The 16067-nt window shown below is 44.4% G+C and overlaps 1 protein-coding gene across 10 annotated transcripts in view; it reads left to right on the top strand.

Moving 5' to 3' along the window:
• The window catches only part of PPP1R12B (protein phosphatase 1 regulatory subunit 12B), a 257353-nt gene that overhangs the window by 225286 nt on the left and 16000 nt on the right, over positions 1 to 16067 (top strand). For 4 of the 10 annotated variants that reach the window (XM_058430841.1, XM_058430842.1, XM_032136944.2 and 1 more), the window contains one exon: positions 642 to 2440. In XM_058430841.1, the coding sequence (XP_058286824.1) occupies positions 642 to 776 (135 nt within the window). In that variant the 3' untranslated portion in view covers positions 777 to 2440. Of the gene's footprint in view, positions 1 to 641; positions 2441 to 7389; positions 7982 to 11421; positions 15753 to 16067 lie in introns of those variants that run through there. The other 6 variants (XR_009210862.1, XR_009210864.1, XR_009210861.1 and 3 more) reach the window with 4 other exon arrangements.

Raw genomic sequence — 16067 nt, 5'->3', positions numbered from 1 at the left:
CCAGGTATGGTGGTGCATGCCTGTAGTCCCAGCTACTTTAGGAGGCTGAGGTGGGAAGATGGCTTGAGCCTGGGAGGCAGATGTTTCAGTTTTGTTCCACTGCACTCCAGCCAAGGTGACAGAGTCAGACCCTATCGCAGACAAATAAACAAACAAAGTGAAAGAAGGGAGCTGAGTATGAGGGGAAGATTAGAGGAAGGGAGAGAGAAAGGGGCAGCAGCTAGATTTAAGAACACACCAAGTCCTCAGCTCTAATCTCAGTCATGATGAAGTGTCCCTGAAGTTATGCCTCAACCATGTTAATTTGGTTCAGAAGGCTCCAAACCACATGCTGGACTTTCATTCTCAAAAGCAATCCATATGTGCCTTTTGAGAGTCTGGCAGTTATATTCATATGGCATATTTAGATCTTAGCCAAGAATCAGACACAGCTCTCCTTCCCTGTTGCTTTTCTCCATCATCCTTCCACCTGCCACCCGTTTGCTCCATGACTCCTGCCTTTCTCATTTCCTTTCTTGCATGCAAACTAAAAACAAAAACAAAAAGTCATGTGATTTCTTTGTCCTACTTTTCTCTCCTCTGGTCTGTCTTGTCTCTCTCTGTCTTGTCTGTCTGTCCTTTTCATGTCTCAATCTCTACAGAACCTCCACCAGCTAAAACAGATTCAAACCTTGAAGCAGATGAACGAGCAACTGCAGGCTGAGAACAGGGCCCTGACCCGAGTGGTGGCCAGACTCTCGGAGTCCATCGAGTCCTCGGACACCCAGGAGCTCTAGTTCTTGTCCCTACTCTCCAACTCACTTCCCTCCTCCACTACTTCAGGCAGGTTCAGTCTTCTTATTAGTCCCAGAAGCTCTGTGCTCATCCTCTCCATCCGAGCCTCCATATGCAGGTTCCTGTAAAGCTTGGTTATCTGCAGATGGAAGCAGCCAGGACTGAGATCATAGAATGGGACATACCAGCCTAGGTCAAGGGAGGCAGTGAGAGAGACCTCAACTGGGCTACCAGTATATTCATTTGGTAAGGTCACCACATTACCTTCTCTTCCCCTGGAGACTGAGTATGAATTTGTTCACTCAGCTACACATAGGTATACACATGTATGTGCATATACCTGTGTACGTGCACATATACATATTTCATTGACGGGTCATTGCCAAATGGAAATTGATCTTTCTTAGCCAATAGCAACCCAAATCCAACCCACTCCCCTGGAGCAACTGGGGTTGGGCCTTGGATAACCAAGGGCAGGGGCTCTCAATCTTGGCTGCAAGAAACATCTAGGAGCTTTTAACATATACCTATGGGTATATTTTAAACATATACATAGCATTTAACATATACATATAGGGATGTCTGGGTCCATCCCCAAATAATCAGTGGTCTGGGTTGAGACTCAGGCATCAGTATTTTTTCAAAGCTCTCCTGTTGATTCTTTGTACAACCATGGTTAAGAACCACAGCCCTTTGGATACCAGACAGTCCTCACAGCTGACAGCATTACCGATGGAGAGGACTAAAACTCAAGGTTGGAACTGTTCCTGCCCAGCTCCACTACCAGCAAAAACACTCTCCATCCCAATATTCAAGCATAATTGGATAAGCATTCTTTGTCTCCTTCTGCAGTAGTCTTTGCTTTCTTCTCCCTCCTTAGGAGGCATATCTCCCATTCCCGTCACAAATCTTTGGGCCCTAGGGATGTGCCCCTCCCTGTCCTTAGTGTGTGGGCTGTGAGGCAGAACACAGCCTATATAAATGAGACCCTCATGGAGCCAGGCCCTCCCTAATGAGGCCAGCTTTGCAAAGGAGATGGCAGGCAGTGGAGCAGAGAGCAGGGATTTATTTTCAACTGAGAACCAAAAATGTGCTTGGCAAACTGGATCCTTTCCCTGCCAATGGATCTGAAAGACAAGCTCACAGACAACTGGTTTTTCTATCTCAAGATGGTATGATGGGGTCACCACTCCTCTGAGATGAATTTTGAATTGTCAGCAGCAATCTAATTAGTCCTGACCAGAGCCTGTTCTTTCTTTCAGCCTATTTGCTTTTGCCTTCAGGGTTAGTAGCTGGCAACTAATATCCACTAGAACTGAATCACCCGAATTATCATAGGGCTGAGCTAATATCCTGCTGTAGATGCTATCATAGGCAGAAAGAAAATTGAAAAGCAAGTTCTACCATGGCCTGGCTGTAAGCAGCCACTGTTAGGTCCAGACTCCATGCTTTAAAGTTAGCCTCAAGATTCCTGGAAATTTTTACTTAGGCTAAACTAGGGACCCCCCAAAAGATGTCCCAGTTATTTTTAGTATCCCTTCGTTGCAAGATAGTATAGGATATGGGGCAAAACTAGATCTCATGCTTTCAGTAGTTAATAACCTTAACAGTTGTCATTTATTAAGGCCTGTGCTGAATGCTTTATATAGTTTTTCTCATTTATTCCCCAAAACAATTATTGTAAAAATGAAAAAAAAAAAAACAAACAACTGAGACATAGATTTTTTTTTTTTTTTTTTGAGACGGAGTTCACTCTTGTTGCCCAGGCTGGAGTGCAATGGCACTATCTTGGCTCACCGCAACCTCCGCCTCCCAGGTTCAAGCGCTTCTCCTGCCTCAGCCTCCCAAGTAGCTGGGATTACAGGCATGTACCACCATGCCTGGCTAATTTTGTATTTTTAGTAGAGACGGGGTTTCTCCATATTGGTCAGGCTGGTCTTGAACTCCCGACCTCAGGTGATCCGCCCACCTCGGCCTCCCAAAGTGCTGGGATTACAGGCGTGAGCCACCGCGCCCGGCCGAGACATAGATTAAATAACTTGCCCAGGGTCACTCCGAGAGTGAGTGGTAGAACCAAAATTCAAACCAAATATGTCAGGTTCCAGAGTGCAAACTCTTCACCACTGTAATACAAGCTATCTGCATATTTGGCACAGTTTTCACCATTTGTTAAGCATGTGGCCCAAACAATGCAAGAAGGATCTATTGAGCAACTACACTGTGCCCCCAGCATTGCAGCTGAGGGAGGAAGGGCAACATTCTGCTTTCTCAGCACTGTGACTTCCTTGTCAAAGCCTAACTTCTAAAGAGCCATTTACCTACCAAAAGATTTTGCTGCTGTAAAGAAAGCCATTGCCTGGTACATGACCATAGCAAGGGTTAGCAAACTGTAACCCACCAGTATGGCCCATAAGCCATACAAATAGTCAAAAAAGAAATCAAAAGAAGAATAATATTTTACGACATATGAACATGAATATTATATGGAATTCAAATTTCAATGTCCAAAATAAAAGTTTTATTGGAACTGAACCATACTCATTTGTTTACATATTATCATTATGTCTATGGGTGCTTTTGTGCTACAACAGCAGAGCTGAGGAGTAGCAGCAGAGACTGTTTGACCTGCAAACTCTAAGATACTTATTGTCTGGCATTTTACAGAAAAAGCTTGCCGATTCTTGCCAGAAGGAAGAATGAGATAACTAAGCCAAACTGGCAGTGCAGTCGAGAGATTTTACTCTACCTTTTTTTTTTTTTTAATAGTTCCCTGGAAAAATCATCTTATCTCAGCATGTAGAGCAAACCACTTACCAACAAAATATCAGAGGGGACTCCCTTCCCACTTTCCTTATAGTTAAAAGCAAGACAGCTCATGCAAGACTCATCCTGAGTCCCTCTCAACCTACAGCTAGCCTTGCCCTAGGTCTCTGAAGCTTTAGGACCCCTATAGCCCCTTCCTCTTTAACACATTCCTCAAAGACTGTAAGAAGTAATAGTTGAGAAATGTGTACTTAATTTTATTTGCCCAGGGTATGTTTATTTTTTTTTTTTTTTTTTTTTTTTTTTTTATTTTCTAATTTTTTTTAATTAATTTTTTTGCACGCAAAAACAATAAACATTTTCTAATAATACATACAAACAAAAAGATGCGTATCAAACATATTAGGAAGCTTGCACATGGGAAGTCGGGGAATAGAAATGGGGGGTGGGAGTTAAAATAAATGAGAGAGGGACTTTATATGGATCAGTGATAATAACTCAATCCTCTATTTGACAAAGAAGAGGGAGAAGGAAGAGGAAGAAAAAGAAAGTGGGATAAAGGATCAGAAAGGGAGGAAAATAGAAAAAATTAGAGTATGACTCCAGGGTAGACCTGTTTTGTTGTCACTGAGTTGGTTGGTTAGTTTGTCTGTTGTATTTTTCATGTTTCGCCATGTTGGCCAGACTGGTCTCGAACTCCTAGCCCGAAGTGATCAACCCGCCTCGCCCCCCAGAGTGCCGGGACCACAGGCGTGAGCCACCACGCCCAGCCCCCACATTGCTTCTGGCCTCCGTGGTAGACCTCCGAGACGGAGCGGCCGGGCAGAGGCGCTCCTCACTTCCCAGACGGGGTGGCCAGGCAGAGACGCTCCTCACTTCTTCCCAGACGATAGGTGGCTGGGCAGAGGTGCTCCTCACTTCCCAGAAGATGGGCGGCCGGGCAGAGGGGCTCCTCACTTCCCAGACGATGGGTGGCCGGGCAGAGGCGCTCCTCACCTCCCAGACGGGGCAGTCGGGCAGAGGCGCTCCTCACTTCCCGGATGATGGGTGGCTGGGCAGAGGCGCTCCTCCCTTCCCAGACGATGGGTGGCCGGGCAGAGGCGCTCCTCACTTCTTCCCGGACGGGGCGGCCGGGCAGAGGCGCTCCTCACTTCTTCCCGGACGGGGCGGCCGGGCAGAGGCCCTCCTCACTTCTTCCCGGACGGGGCGGCCGGGCAGAGGTGCCCAGGGTATGTTTAACACCAAATTGTGGTAAGCTGGGAACTTAAAAATTAAGAAACTAAGATCCAGAGAGTTAAAATGATAAAGCTTTGTTAAACTTCATACTTAATATCGTACTTTCACATGTTTTTATTTAACCATTCTTTAACTTCAAGTGGATATCAGATAACACTGTTCATTTCCCCCCTCTCTTCTGAGATTGAACTTTGTGGGGCTTCCCCCCCATCCTGATTTCTACATTCCACCTCTTAACACTTTTTGCCACTCCCTTTAGATGTCAATTGTAGCATGTTGCAGCTGCAAAACTGCCTTGTCCAAATTTTTTTTTTTCAAGGAATTGACTTCTTAATGTGGAAATAAATCACTAAAACTCTACAAGACTCTACAAGTTGTTTATACATTTTTTAAGGCAGCTCAGTTCTGATTTGATGAGCTGCTAAGCAGTGAAATGTAATCCATTGCCATATATAGCTTCTTCCTACCTATGGAATCCTATTATGGAAATGTGGCTTTCACAGTCTCACTTACACCCAAGCTGCAGCCCCAGGATGGGGCATTAAAGAGCAGATTGAACACAGAAACATGAAGCCACCCTGGGTTTTTTTCTAAAAATCTCATTGAAATGAGTTTCCAAGCGTTCAGTCTGGTAGGCAAGGCTACAGGGATAGAGGAATGAAGGAGAGGGCAGCCAGAGCTGCTTTGATTAACTCAGAGGTAGGAGACCAGGGTCAAAGGACTGCAACTTTATTTTTACATTTTCTGGATTAAAGTCTTCTTAATAAAGTTTGCAGATTATTTGCCTGCCCTCCCACAGTCATGAGAAAACTCACAGTGATTGTCGGAACAGTCAGTATCGCAAAGCTCATTATGTATGTCAACACACTTCCACATCTGTTACTTCCTGTGAGCCTTGCAGAGTCCCTACCATACGAGAGAGTAGGACAGGGACTGTTGTTCTTATAGAAGTACAAAAATGGAAATGCAGAGAAGGCGAGTGATCTACCTAAAGTAATAGATCACTAGTGACAAAGACAATGCTGGAATTTCAATTTCTAGGCTTCAAACATTTTTGGTGTTTTGTTTTCCATCCCACGTGTAATAAAAGAATGATCTTTGGAGTCAGGCACATTGGGATTCAATATTAGCTTTGCTGGGTGCCTTGAACTAGTTATGGCACTTTTCCTCATTTGTAGAAGTCGGGATAACAACTGTATCATAGTCTCATGAGGCACTAGGGAGACCCTCTAGCACAGTGCTGTCCACATTATAGATATTCAGTAATTTTCCTTTTATTTCCCTGATACAAATATGTATCTGTGATTCATATTTGTGTACATACACATATATTTATATAATTTAACCTATATCTTCCCTGAGAGATCAAGGGAACAGATTATATTCCTTAAGGCACAGTTAGATCTCCTAAGTGGTTAATAGCAGAGCCAGAGCTAGAACTAAATAGGCCTCATAACACCTCAGCGCAGGTCACCCTTTACTGGGGGCATTACCTGCCCCTGGGGTCCTATAGGTTTAAATGACTAGTCAAAGGACACGTGTATTGAACAGATACAGATGTAGCTTTCTGTAGCCTGCATAGTGGCGATGTACTTACCCGCTATCCTAAATCGCTCTTGCTGCCAGTGGGACCCACACATAAACTGTACCCTTATCAACATCCCATTAGGATTTTTCAGATGCACAGCGTACTTGTCTAAAGTGCCTGATCATGTAACAAAGACTTGAACTTCCAGGGTGGAACTTGAGGCTATTTTTCCTTTTTTTCACAAGTTAGACAACAGTATGTATAATGTTCCAAGATAGCAGAACTGATAAAATTGAGTTTCCACTCCCTCCCCTGCCCGACAGCATCTATTTCTGTGAATTACAATGCCATCCCCTAAAACTGCTGATAAGGCCTCTGGGTATCCTTTGGTGACTGTCAGTGGGGAGCTTTGGGGAGGATTAAATACATGCCTAGTGTTCACTGTGCCTCACAGCTCTGTGACTGTAAGTTTTCTGAGTTTTAATGGTTGAAGGTGGGGATGTATAGTATGACCAGCGAGAATTTGGAGAATTATTCACCGAAGGCACCAAGTGGAGGATGCGTAAATCATCTTGTGCATATGGCAGGAAAGCCGAGTGCTGCCTCTCTGGCCTTGGCTGTTGTTTTTGATGAGATGTGAAGCAGTATCCTCCTTTAACTCTTCTAGTTGACCACCACCCCCTTTCTGAATTCTTTCCCTATGTCCTCACCAGCCCATTTTGGCTCTCTCCCCATTTTCTTTAGGGGTGAGTTTAAGGGCAGGAGAAATTGAAAGTGGTTACTGATTCAATAGAATGAAAGGATATACAGTGTGAAATGTGAGGTCTGCCTATGAAGAAATAAGACATTACTGCTAAATATGCCAGCTCAAAAGATGGAGGGGCTATAATCTCCCTAAAGATTAACATTACCAACTCAGTAAATAGGAAGATTGAAGGGAATTTCATCCCTGGGAGAAGGGACCATGAGAGTTTATTCCACACATTGTCTCAAAAGGCCCTGCTCACCAGGCTGGCCTGGCCTGGTCAGGGAGGGCAAAGGAGGATCCTGCCAGGCTCTAACTTACCTTTCCCTCTGTCACCCTACAGGTGTTAACAGAACTGAAATCCGACAACCAGAGGCTGAAAGATGAAAATGGTGCCCTCATCAGAGTCATCAGCAAACTGTCCAAGTAGGCTAGACTCCAGATTTATGAGGAAAGGAAGGGACAGCATTTGCTGCCTCCACCCCCCTTTTCCAGTCCTTGCCTTCCAACCAAAAGAAATGGATGTTTTGGTGGAAGGACACTTCTTTCTATCACCTTCTTCAGTCACCTCTATACACTCTACATTTTCTCTGCACTTTCAATGCCCTGTTCTTCCAAACCCCTATCCCAAGTTTTATGACAGTTTTAATTGAAGCATGATTGTGATAATTCGAGCCATCTGGAGAATGCTCTGGGGAGTACACCAGGCTCAGCTGTGGACCCCTCAACTTCCTGCTGCTCAGCTACTTTGTCCACATTGGATTTGGTCCAAACATGTAAGACTTCTACCCTAATCAGTATCCTTCAGCTTTTTACATTAACTCAGTGTCCTCTGATATAGGTGAATCTTGTGGTAACCACTCCAGGATCCTGATTGGGGTGCCAAGAGAAAAACAGCAGGATGTTGAATTGATCATCAGATGCCCTCTGGAATGGTTAGTGTCCAAGATGACAGTGACTGCATTGAGGTGCTCTATTCTTCTTCACCTCTCAGGAACTGACTTTTATTTTTTCTATCAACACCCAGTAATCTCCCTAACTAGTTTTAACCCTTATTCCTCCCTCATACCTAGCCCTTTCTCCAAGGCTCAAATGGCCCTGGCTTCATTTATTCCTTTCCTTTCTATCCTTTTTTTTTTTTCCCTCCCCCACCCCCTCAGTAGTATAAAAGCTAGGACAGAGCACCTGACCTCAGTTGTCTTTGGCCATTGTGGGAAATCATTATTCTGGAGACAAGAAAATCATCACTCTGGTGCCTTGGTGGCAGCACCACTGCCTGTTCCCTGAAAGCTAGACTATGGCATAAGTGTCAGCTCATTGTTTTCATCTCCCACTTATCTTCCCCCTTCAAAGTGATTTTCTTTATAAGAAAATCTGGGCTCTGAATACCCCATTCTGCCTCACTTCCTTGACCTTGTTTTCGTCTCTTCGCTCTGACACCTGCTTCTAATGAGAAATGAAGTCAGTGCAAGGAGGAATGAGAGGTGGGGTGGGGAGATTGTTGGGAGATGGACTAGGAAGTGGAAGCAGGCTGGAAAGACACATATGGTGAAAGTCAAGTACCTGAGGCCACTTGAAACATTATGACAAAGAAGATGGACGATAGCAGCCCACTGGGCTGTGAGAATAGTGGTGAATTTGATTATTTCCAGTGGTTAGATTTAGCAGAGAGATTTACTTTCTTAGAAATTAATAGGGGAAATGGCACTTAATAGAGGTTTAATGGAATGAAGTACTTTCAACCCATTGATGAGAGTCATGGAAGTTTAGAGTGGCAAGTCCCAGAGGTCATTAGGTCCAGCTTTCTATTATTGTGTCACAGGGACCCCTGCTACCACAGCTTTGACCCATGGACATGGCCAGGTAGCCTCTGGTAGCTATGCGTTTATTACTCAAAAGTTGGGCAACTCTAATAACGAGACAGTTTTTCCTCATATCAGTTGAAGTCTGCCTGTGGATTCTCCTTGTAGTCCAGATATACTATCTGCAACTCTTTAACAGCTCTTCAGATATGTGCAGTGGGTGGTCTCCCCCTCAGTCTTACTTTGAGCTGCTGTTACTCTAGTCCTTTCAGTCATTCCTCATATGGCATGCTTTTCTTACCTGTCACATCTTAGCCATCCTCCTCTAGACAAAACCAGCCTTTAAAATATCATGCCTAGGCCTGGAAAGAATACTCTACAAATCCAGTGCAAAATTAAACCATTAGTTCTTGATGATAACCTAGCATTAATACTTACAGTATTTTCTTTTTGTAGGAGTTTTATCCCTTGGTTCACTTGAGTGTGCAAATCATTAAATCCTCATCATTTTAGGGTTGCCAATGATATTCAGTGTTTAGAGTGGTTCATTCCCTTAATATATACTACCTCTGTCTGTTAATTCTTTTCCTGACATGACGTGTAGCTCTCCATGGCCCTCCCTCTGAAACATCACATGCTTTTTAAACTAGAAGCTATAATTCAAGATCCCAATTGCGCTGGGTGCGGTGGCTCACGCCTGTAATCCCAGCACTTTAGGAGGCCAAGGTGGACAGATCACGAGGTCAGGAGATCGAGACCATCCTGGCTAACACGGTGAAACCCAGTCTCTACTAAAAATACAAAAAATTAGCCGGGCGTGGTGGCAGGCGCCTGTAGTCCCAGCTACTCAGGAGGCTGAGGCAGGAGAATGGAGTGAACCCAGGAGGCGGAACTTGCAGTGAGCCTTGATCGCGCCACTGCACTCCAGCCTGGGCGACAGAGCGAGACTCCGTCTCAAAAAATAATAATAATAATAATAATAATAATAATAATAATAATAATAATAAAATCCCAATTCCAGAACAGGAGATACATTTCCTCTGACAAAACCCCATTTTTAGAGTATATAAAATTCTGTCTTTCATTTCCAACCATTTTTCAAGAGAAGCTGCTACTATCTTGAGACTTTATATTTTCATGGGAGTACTGTAAGTTCAGTTCTCAGGGAATGCTAAATTAGAGAAATAAGTTTTATATCCTTCATTCTGGGAGAGGAAATCAACATAAGGTGTTGACTAATTGATTATCCTGGAACATTTTGAATATCAGGGAAGGAAGATGATACTTCTTTCTCAAGAAAAGAAAATTGGATCATTAGGAATACATCTTGACCCTTTTCCACTCAATAGACCAGGGAAAGGGGTTACAGAGAGTCCCCTCAGATCTGTTTGTGCCTTTCAAAAGTATTGGGGGCAGATTCTCAAAACTCTTAGATTGGTGTTGCACCCCTGCCACTTCACATGACCCTTCCATGTTAAAGCTGAGTTTTCTTGCCAGAAAGTTTTCCTTGTGACAAGAAATTTGCAAGCTTTTCAATCTCAGGTATACTGGATTCTATAGCCAAGAACTCATGAAAGTAAGTGTAAACTATCCTAGGTAATTTCAGGCACTTTCTCTTATGCAATTAATTTTATTAGATGAACTGATTTCTGGTCTCTCTCCAGAGATAAAATACCATTCCTTCACAACTTTATTGTCTGGAAGCCCCATGAGATGGTAGTTATAGGCCTTCTACTACCCAGCAGTTCTCTCTGGATACTGGCATCAGCAGGTCTCCCTTTTCTTGTGCTGCTTGGACGGGTACCTACCGCCAGCCTCTTCAGTGGCCACAATCCTCAGTCCTCACCTGCTGGTTTGGATACTCATGAGCACCCCAGGCAGCTCAAGCTGAATAAATAGCTGCAGACATGGCCAACAACATGGGGCTCAGGTCTGTCACTTAACTTAGAGTCTTTACGTGAAATATCAGGATGGGAAAGAGAATGTTCTTGGTAAAACTCTGTTTTCATTAATTTGTTATTTTTCAGAAACTGAGCCACACCTTTGGAAGTAATGATTTGGCCATTCCAGAGATTCTGTGGCTAAAGTTTGTTTTTCCAGGGCTGCTGATCCTTTTCCAGATAGCTCCAGAGTGTGATGACCCCTAGCCCCATCCCAATCTCTAGCGAAAGGGTTATGCAAATCTCAGGGTGTTGCCACTAAAGAATCTAAAGAATAGACATGCTTTGGGCTTACTCAGTGCACCAGATTCTCTAGTGGGCCATTCTCATTTGATGTTCCCTAGAACCTCCCTGTCTTCCAACTGCAGGATGTGTTTGCTTCTCTTCTGGGCTTCCCCTGGTTTCTGTCCTAGTTCCTACCCCAAGTTTAAGAAGACTTAGATTCATTTATTGCTATCTGAGGCCACTAGTGAGATTTCAGATCTCTCTTTTGCAACATTTTATCCATTTCCTTTCCTCAAACCATGTGCTTATTAGATAGTTCCACTCAGGAAGTAAGGAAGCTAAAACTCAAGTTGATAGTCTGTGGATCCCACGAAAGTGTGTGTAAACTACTGACTGTTTCTCCACTAGAGGCATTTAATTGAGCCAAAGATGATGGAAGAAGAAACTCTCAAAGCCATGTACTTTGTTAGGTGTCTGGATTTTTGGCCTCTTTGCAGCCTCTCCTAGCCACAGACAGACACTGTCTCCTCTCAGAGAAAGGCCAATGTTTCAGTCCAGGCCACTGTTGAGTGTCGGCACCCTTGAGGTGGGCATGGAGTGCGCAGAAGAAGCCTGGAGAAGAGAGAACTATTTAAAAGTGTTGCCAGTTATTCAGCTTCCAGGCGGCTTTGCACCTCCAAAGGTGCAAAAAGGAAAAAGAAAGCAGAAAGGATTCAGCATTTAAGCAGAAAGAAAAGGGAAATTCTGCTCTACCAGACGAGCCGCTGCTTCCGCTGGAGCTTATCAGTGAAGTAACACTACAGAAGCCCTGGTATCCTTCCTTCAGAGATATCATCAGGGGCCCTCAAACCCCATTGTTTATGCCAGCACTGACCGCACTTTAAGCACACACTTATCAATCAGAGGTGGTGTAATTGGCCTAAATCTAGGCCCAGTTATTACTACAGATCTTAGTCACCATACTCTGTCGCCCAGGCTGGAGTGCAGTGGTGTGATCTCAGCTCACTGCAACCTCCACCTCCCAGGCTCAAGGGATCCTCTCACCTCAGCCTCCCAAGCAGCTAGGACTGCAGGTGTGTGCCACCATGCCCAGCTAATTTTTGAATTTTTTTGTAGAGATGGGGTTTTGCCATGTTGCCCAGGCTGGTCTCGAACTGCTGGGCTCAAGCAATCCACCTGGCTGGGCCTCCCAAAGTGATAGGATTACAGGCGTTAAGGCACCACGCCCAGCCCACCATACTGATTTTCAAGGCAGGGTCTAACCCCTCATAAGATGTGAGTTCTTCCAACCCAATAAGCAGGCAGCTTTGAGGACAAAAAGGCAACATTAAAAGATAAGACCCTAGAAGTCAGAACATCTGTATTCCAAGGCCACCCCTTCTCCTTTTAGTCATGTGACTTTGGGCAGGTCACCCTCCCTGTCTGTAAAATGAGGTTGGACTGGAAAATCTTTATGCGCCCTTTCCTTTTGGCTTAAAATTCTGTGATTTATTCATTCTTAGGAAGATCAGCACATTTATTGGGATTTCTGCTTCAAAAATTCTTTCTAACCTCAAAAATCCCAGTCCAGAATTTTTTGTTTTCTTCTGGATTTAAACTGTTTAACATTAGCACATCAAGGTTGACTTCTCATCCTTGTTGGGAAGTGAATTTAATATTGAGGGTAATCGAATGATGTTGCAATGGCTTTCCCTCCTGATGGCTTGGTAAGAATATTAAAGCCTGCAGAGGTGGAAATTGGAGCTCATGGAGAAGTGGATAGAAAGCAATTTGTTGCAGGCAGCCTTTGGACAAGTTGTTTTAATAGGAAATAGACCTGCTGCTTCATAGGTTTCCTCAACCACCTTTCCTCAGCTTTCTCAAAATGTGATCTACATTGGCTCTTCACACCCAAATAGCAGACTGATTGTTTTTCTGCTTAGCACCGTCTGGTTCATTGTCTTGAACTCTGCCTTACAGCAGCAAGAAAATTTTCCTCGATAAGAACCTCAGTCTTTAGTTCCATTGAGCTCCCCCTCTGGATTTTGGACTTATCGGAAGTAGGAGGTTCTGATACCATTCAAGATGGTCTTTCCTTCAAAGCAGGTCTGAAGAGGAGACTACCAAAGCAGTAAGTGTTTACAAACCCGGAGTCCACACAACCATATTGCATAGAACAGCACTTGGCTTTCACAAGCCTCCTACAGGACCTGGTGTAATTGGAGTGAAAGGGCAGAGACCCTGGAAGTGGAGGTGGCTGTGTATTGCGATGGGAAGAAGGCAGAAGGCCCAGGGGCTTTGGACATAGAGCAGGGTGGAAGCTGCAAGTACTGGGAAGGAAGAGAGTTTCACAGAACCAAAGCTTTGGCACACAGAAATGAGTTCTGTCTCACTGGTGACTTCATCCCTCAGGGTCCAGCTGAGCAGAGATTTTAATCAGCTTCCTTAATGAGTATTGACACTGCTCAGGAAGCAGTAGACCCTATCAGGGACAGCTATTGGTCTTTCGTGTTCTGATTAGATTGGAAAATAGGTCAACTTCATTGTAGTCCAGGAACTGTTGGTCACAGCTACTAGGAATGAGGTGATTTCTGAGGGCTGAGAAAAAAACACAGAATCTTGGCCAGCCAGTAGCTGCATGGTAAAAGAAGATGCATTCACTTCTCCTTCGAGAGTTGGGGTTGAGGGCAAACATAGAACCCAGGTTTGGCTTACAACCCAGTGTCCCGGAAGCCCTCCATCGGGAGAACTGTAAGTAAGAGGTGGGTGTGTCTAAAGACAATACCATTAATGAATGTTCTGGCCTTACCTAAAAAGGTTTAGCAATTTGGGGATAACTCTTGCATCTAGCTTATGTGCGTTCACATGCACATTTGCTAGCCCAGAGCTTTTAAAATGAGGTCTGGCATATACTTGATTACAAATGAGAACTCAGAAACCAATTTTATTTATTAAATCATATCTTTTGGTTTTCCCCGTCCCTTCTAATCCACCAAAGGACCTATTTGAGCTGTTCCCCAATTCATCTGCTTATTTTGGACTGTGAATCTGCCAGAGTGATATTTTCTGTTATTTCTCCTCCAAATTTTTCCCTGATGTTTCCAATAAAGATTTACTTGGGTGGCCCCTTAAGGTGACATCAGGATGCTCTTATGTCCTTCCAGAATAAACATACACTTCACTCCTCTCCGTCTCATCTCCCTCTGCATTCTTAATTCCTTGCTTTTCTCACTTGGAGCCGAGGGTGCTTTAGAGAGGTGGTTTTCCATGAATCAGCCAAGATTCCTGTAGAAGTTGGATATACCAACAACCATCACCACCACTGCCCCCTCTTCCAGTTTTAAATCTCCTCGGCTATGCTAATGTCCCCTCAGAGATGAGGTTTGACTTGTAGGCCCGTATGACTCCTCCGTAGCCTGGCCAAGGAGACCTTGAGTAGCCATGTCTGGTTTACTCTTTATCCTGAGACTGTTTATAGCTTAAAACAGAAGTGTGTCTTCCCAGCACAAACCTAACCAGTGTATCAGTGCATCTGGTGGCAACAGCTCAGCCCATTCAAAGAGCAAGGATTCAGGAAAGGCACGCTGATGGTGGGGAGCCTCTAATGTTCTCCCAAAACCAGAGTTGAGAGTTGGAGTGCCGGTCCCCTGGGCCCAAGGGACATGCTAGGGCCAGAAGTAGCTTGACTCTCACCTAAGTATCTATGCCTTTGCCTGTCCTTTCTCCCACTCTGCTGAAACCGGAACTGATTCCCGCTTGCCTTCTGATTGATGGAGAGAGGTTAGGTAAAGAGAGTTTGGAGGAAAAACACCAGGAGGCAGGCTGCGGGGTAGGAGAGGGTTCTGAGAGGATGCAGCAATCCAGAATACCTCCTTTTCTAGCCAGCATCCCTTGAACTTTTGAAAGGTTGTGCCTACCACTGGCTGGCACACCAGGGCAATGATTTCCCTGCAGAAGGAAGGAAAGAATGTTTCACCCTTGCATCCTTCTTGGAGAAGATACAGCCTGTGCTCAGTTGAGTGGTTCACACTCGGACTTTGGCTTTATGGTTTGCTTTCCTCCTTGTCTTTGCCCTGACCTTGATCAACAGCTGTGAAAGGAACCACCCTGGGGTCTCCATGCCTCTCCCATTTCAGTGGTAGCATTTTGTGTCTTTACTCCACCCTTCACCCTATTGCCACCAAGGTTAACACACCCGATGTAACTGTTTTTCAGCTGAGTTGTATGGATTAACTTCAGTCCACTGTAAATACACCTGGGATGGGGTGGGGTTGGGGGTGTTTAGGGAGAAGAAGCCAGACTTGCTTTGTGAACTGAATGTATTTTTATGCAATTTTGAGTGGCCTTTCAACCCTAAGATGAACGGTTTTGTTTTACTGGTTGTTGTTATATAGTATTGAGTATTCTGTGTTTGAAAGTTTGGGAATAATAATATTCACATCTATATGATGCCTGTAAACACAACAGTATTTATAAATGAGTAAATAAAACTGTGTTTTAACTTTGTGACTGTCTCCACAGTTCAGAGCATGGGAGTTACAGAATCTCACATCTGGGGCAGCCTCTTCTGATTTTACATCCTCTTTATCATCGGTGGGGGCCTCGCCCACCAGCCTCCTACGACTCCTGTCCACATAGAGGCCCCTTCCCCAGGGACAGCTGCAGTGAGTCATGGCCACTGAGAAGGGTCTCTGGTAGGATCAAGGAATTTCCTAAATGAAGTCAGGCCAAGGAGAAGCCTAGATTGGAGTTCAAAAGAACCGTAAGAATATATCAAGGTTCCAAGCTTCAAGTAACGAAGCGTATATACGGTTATTTCTTGGAAGACACCAGGTTTAAGTGACAAGGGTGTTGAGGCCATCCAAGTGAACACTAGCACACTCTAGTACATGGGAAAGTTGAGGTCTAGGGAGGTGGTGATTTCCTTGGGCTCATGGAAGTCTCCTGCCATCACCCTTAATCATCTGCTGTATACATAAGTCTTCGTGAGGTCATTGTTTAATTCGGGAGATCCAAAACTATTCTGTAGTTCCAAACTACAAATGTAGTTAACTTGGGGGTTATTGAAGGTTAAA

Source organism: Hylobates moloch, unplaced genomic scaffold, assembly GCF_009828535.3.
Source record: "Hylobates moloch isolate HMO894 unplaced genomic scaffold, HMol_V3 SCAFFOLD_18, whole genome shotgun sequence".
In the NCBI taxonomy this organism is placed as follows: domain Eukaryota; kingdom Metazoa; phylum Chordata; class Mammalia; order Primates; family Hylobatidae; genus Hylobates; species Hylobates moloch.
This window is presented reverse-complemented; position numbering and strand designations above follow the sequence as displayed.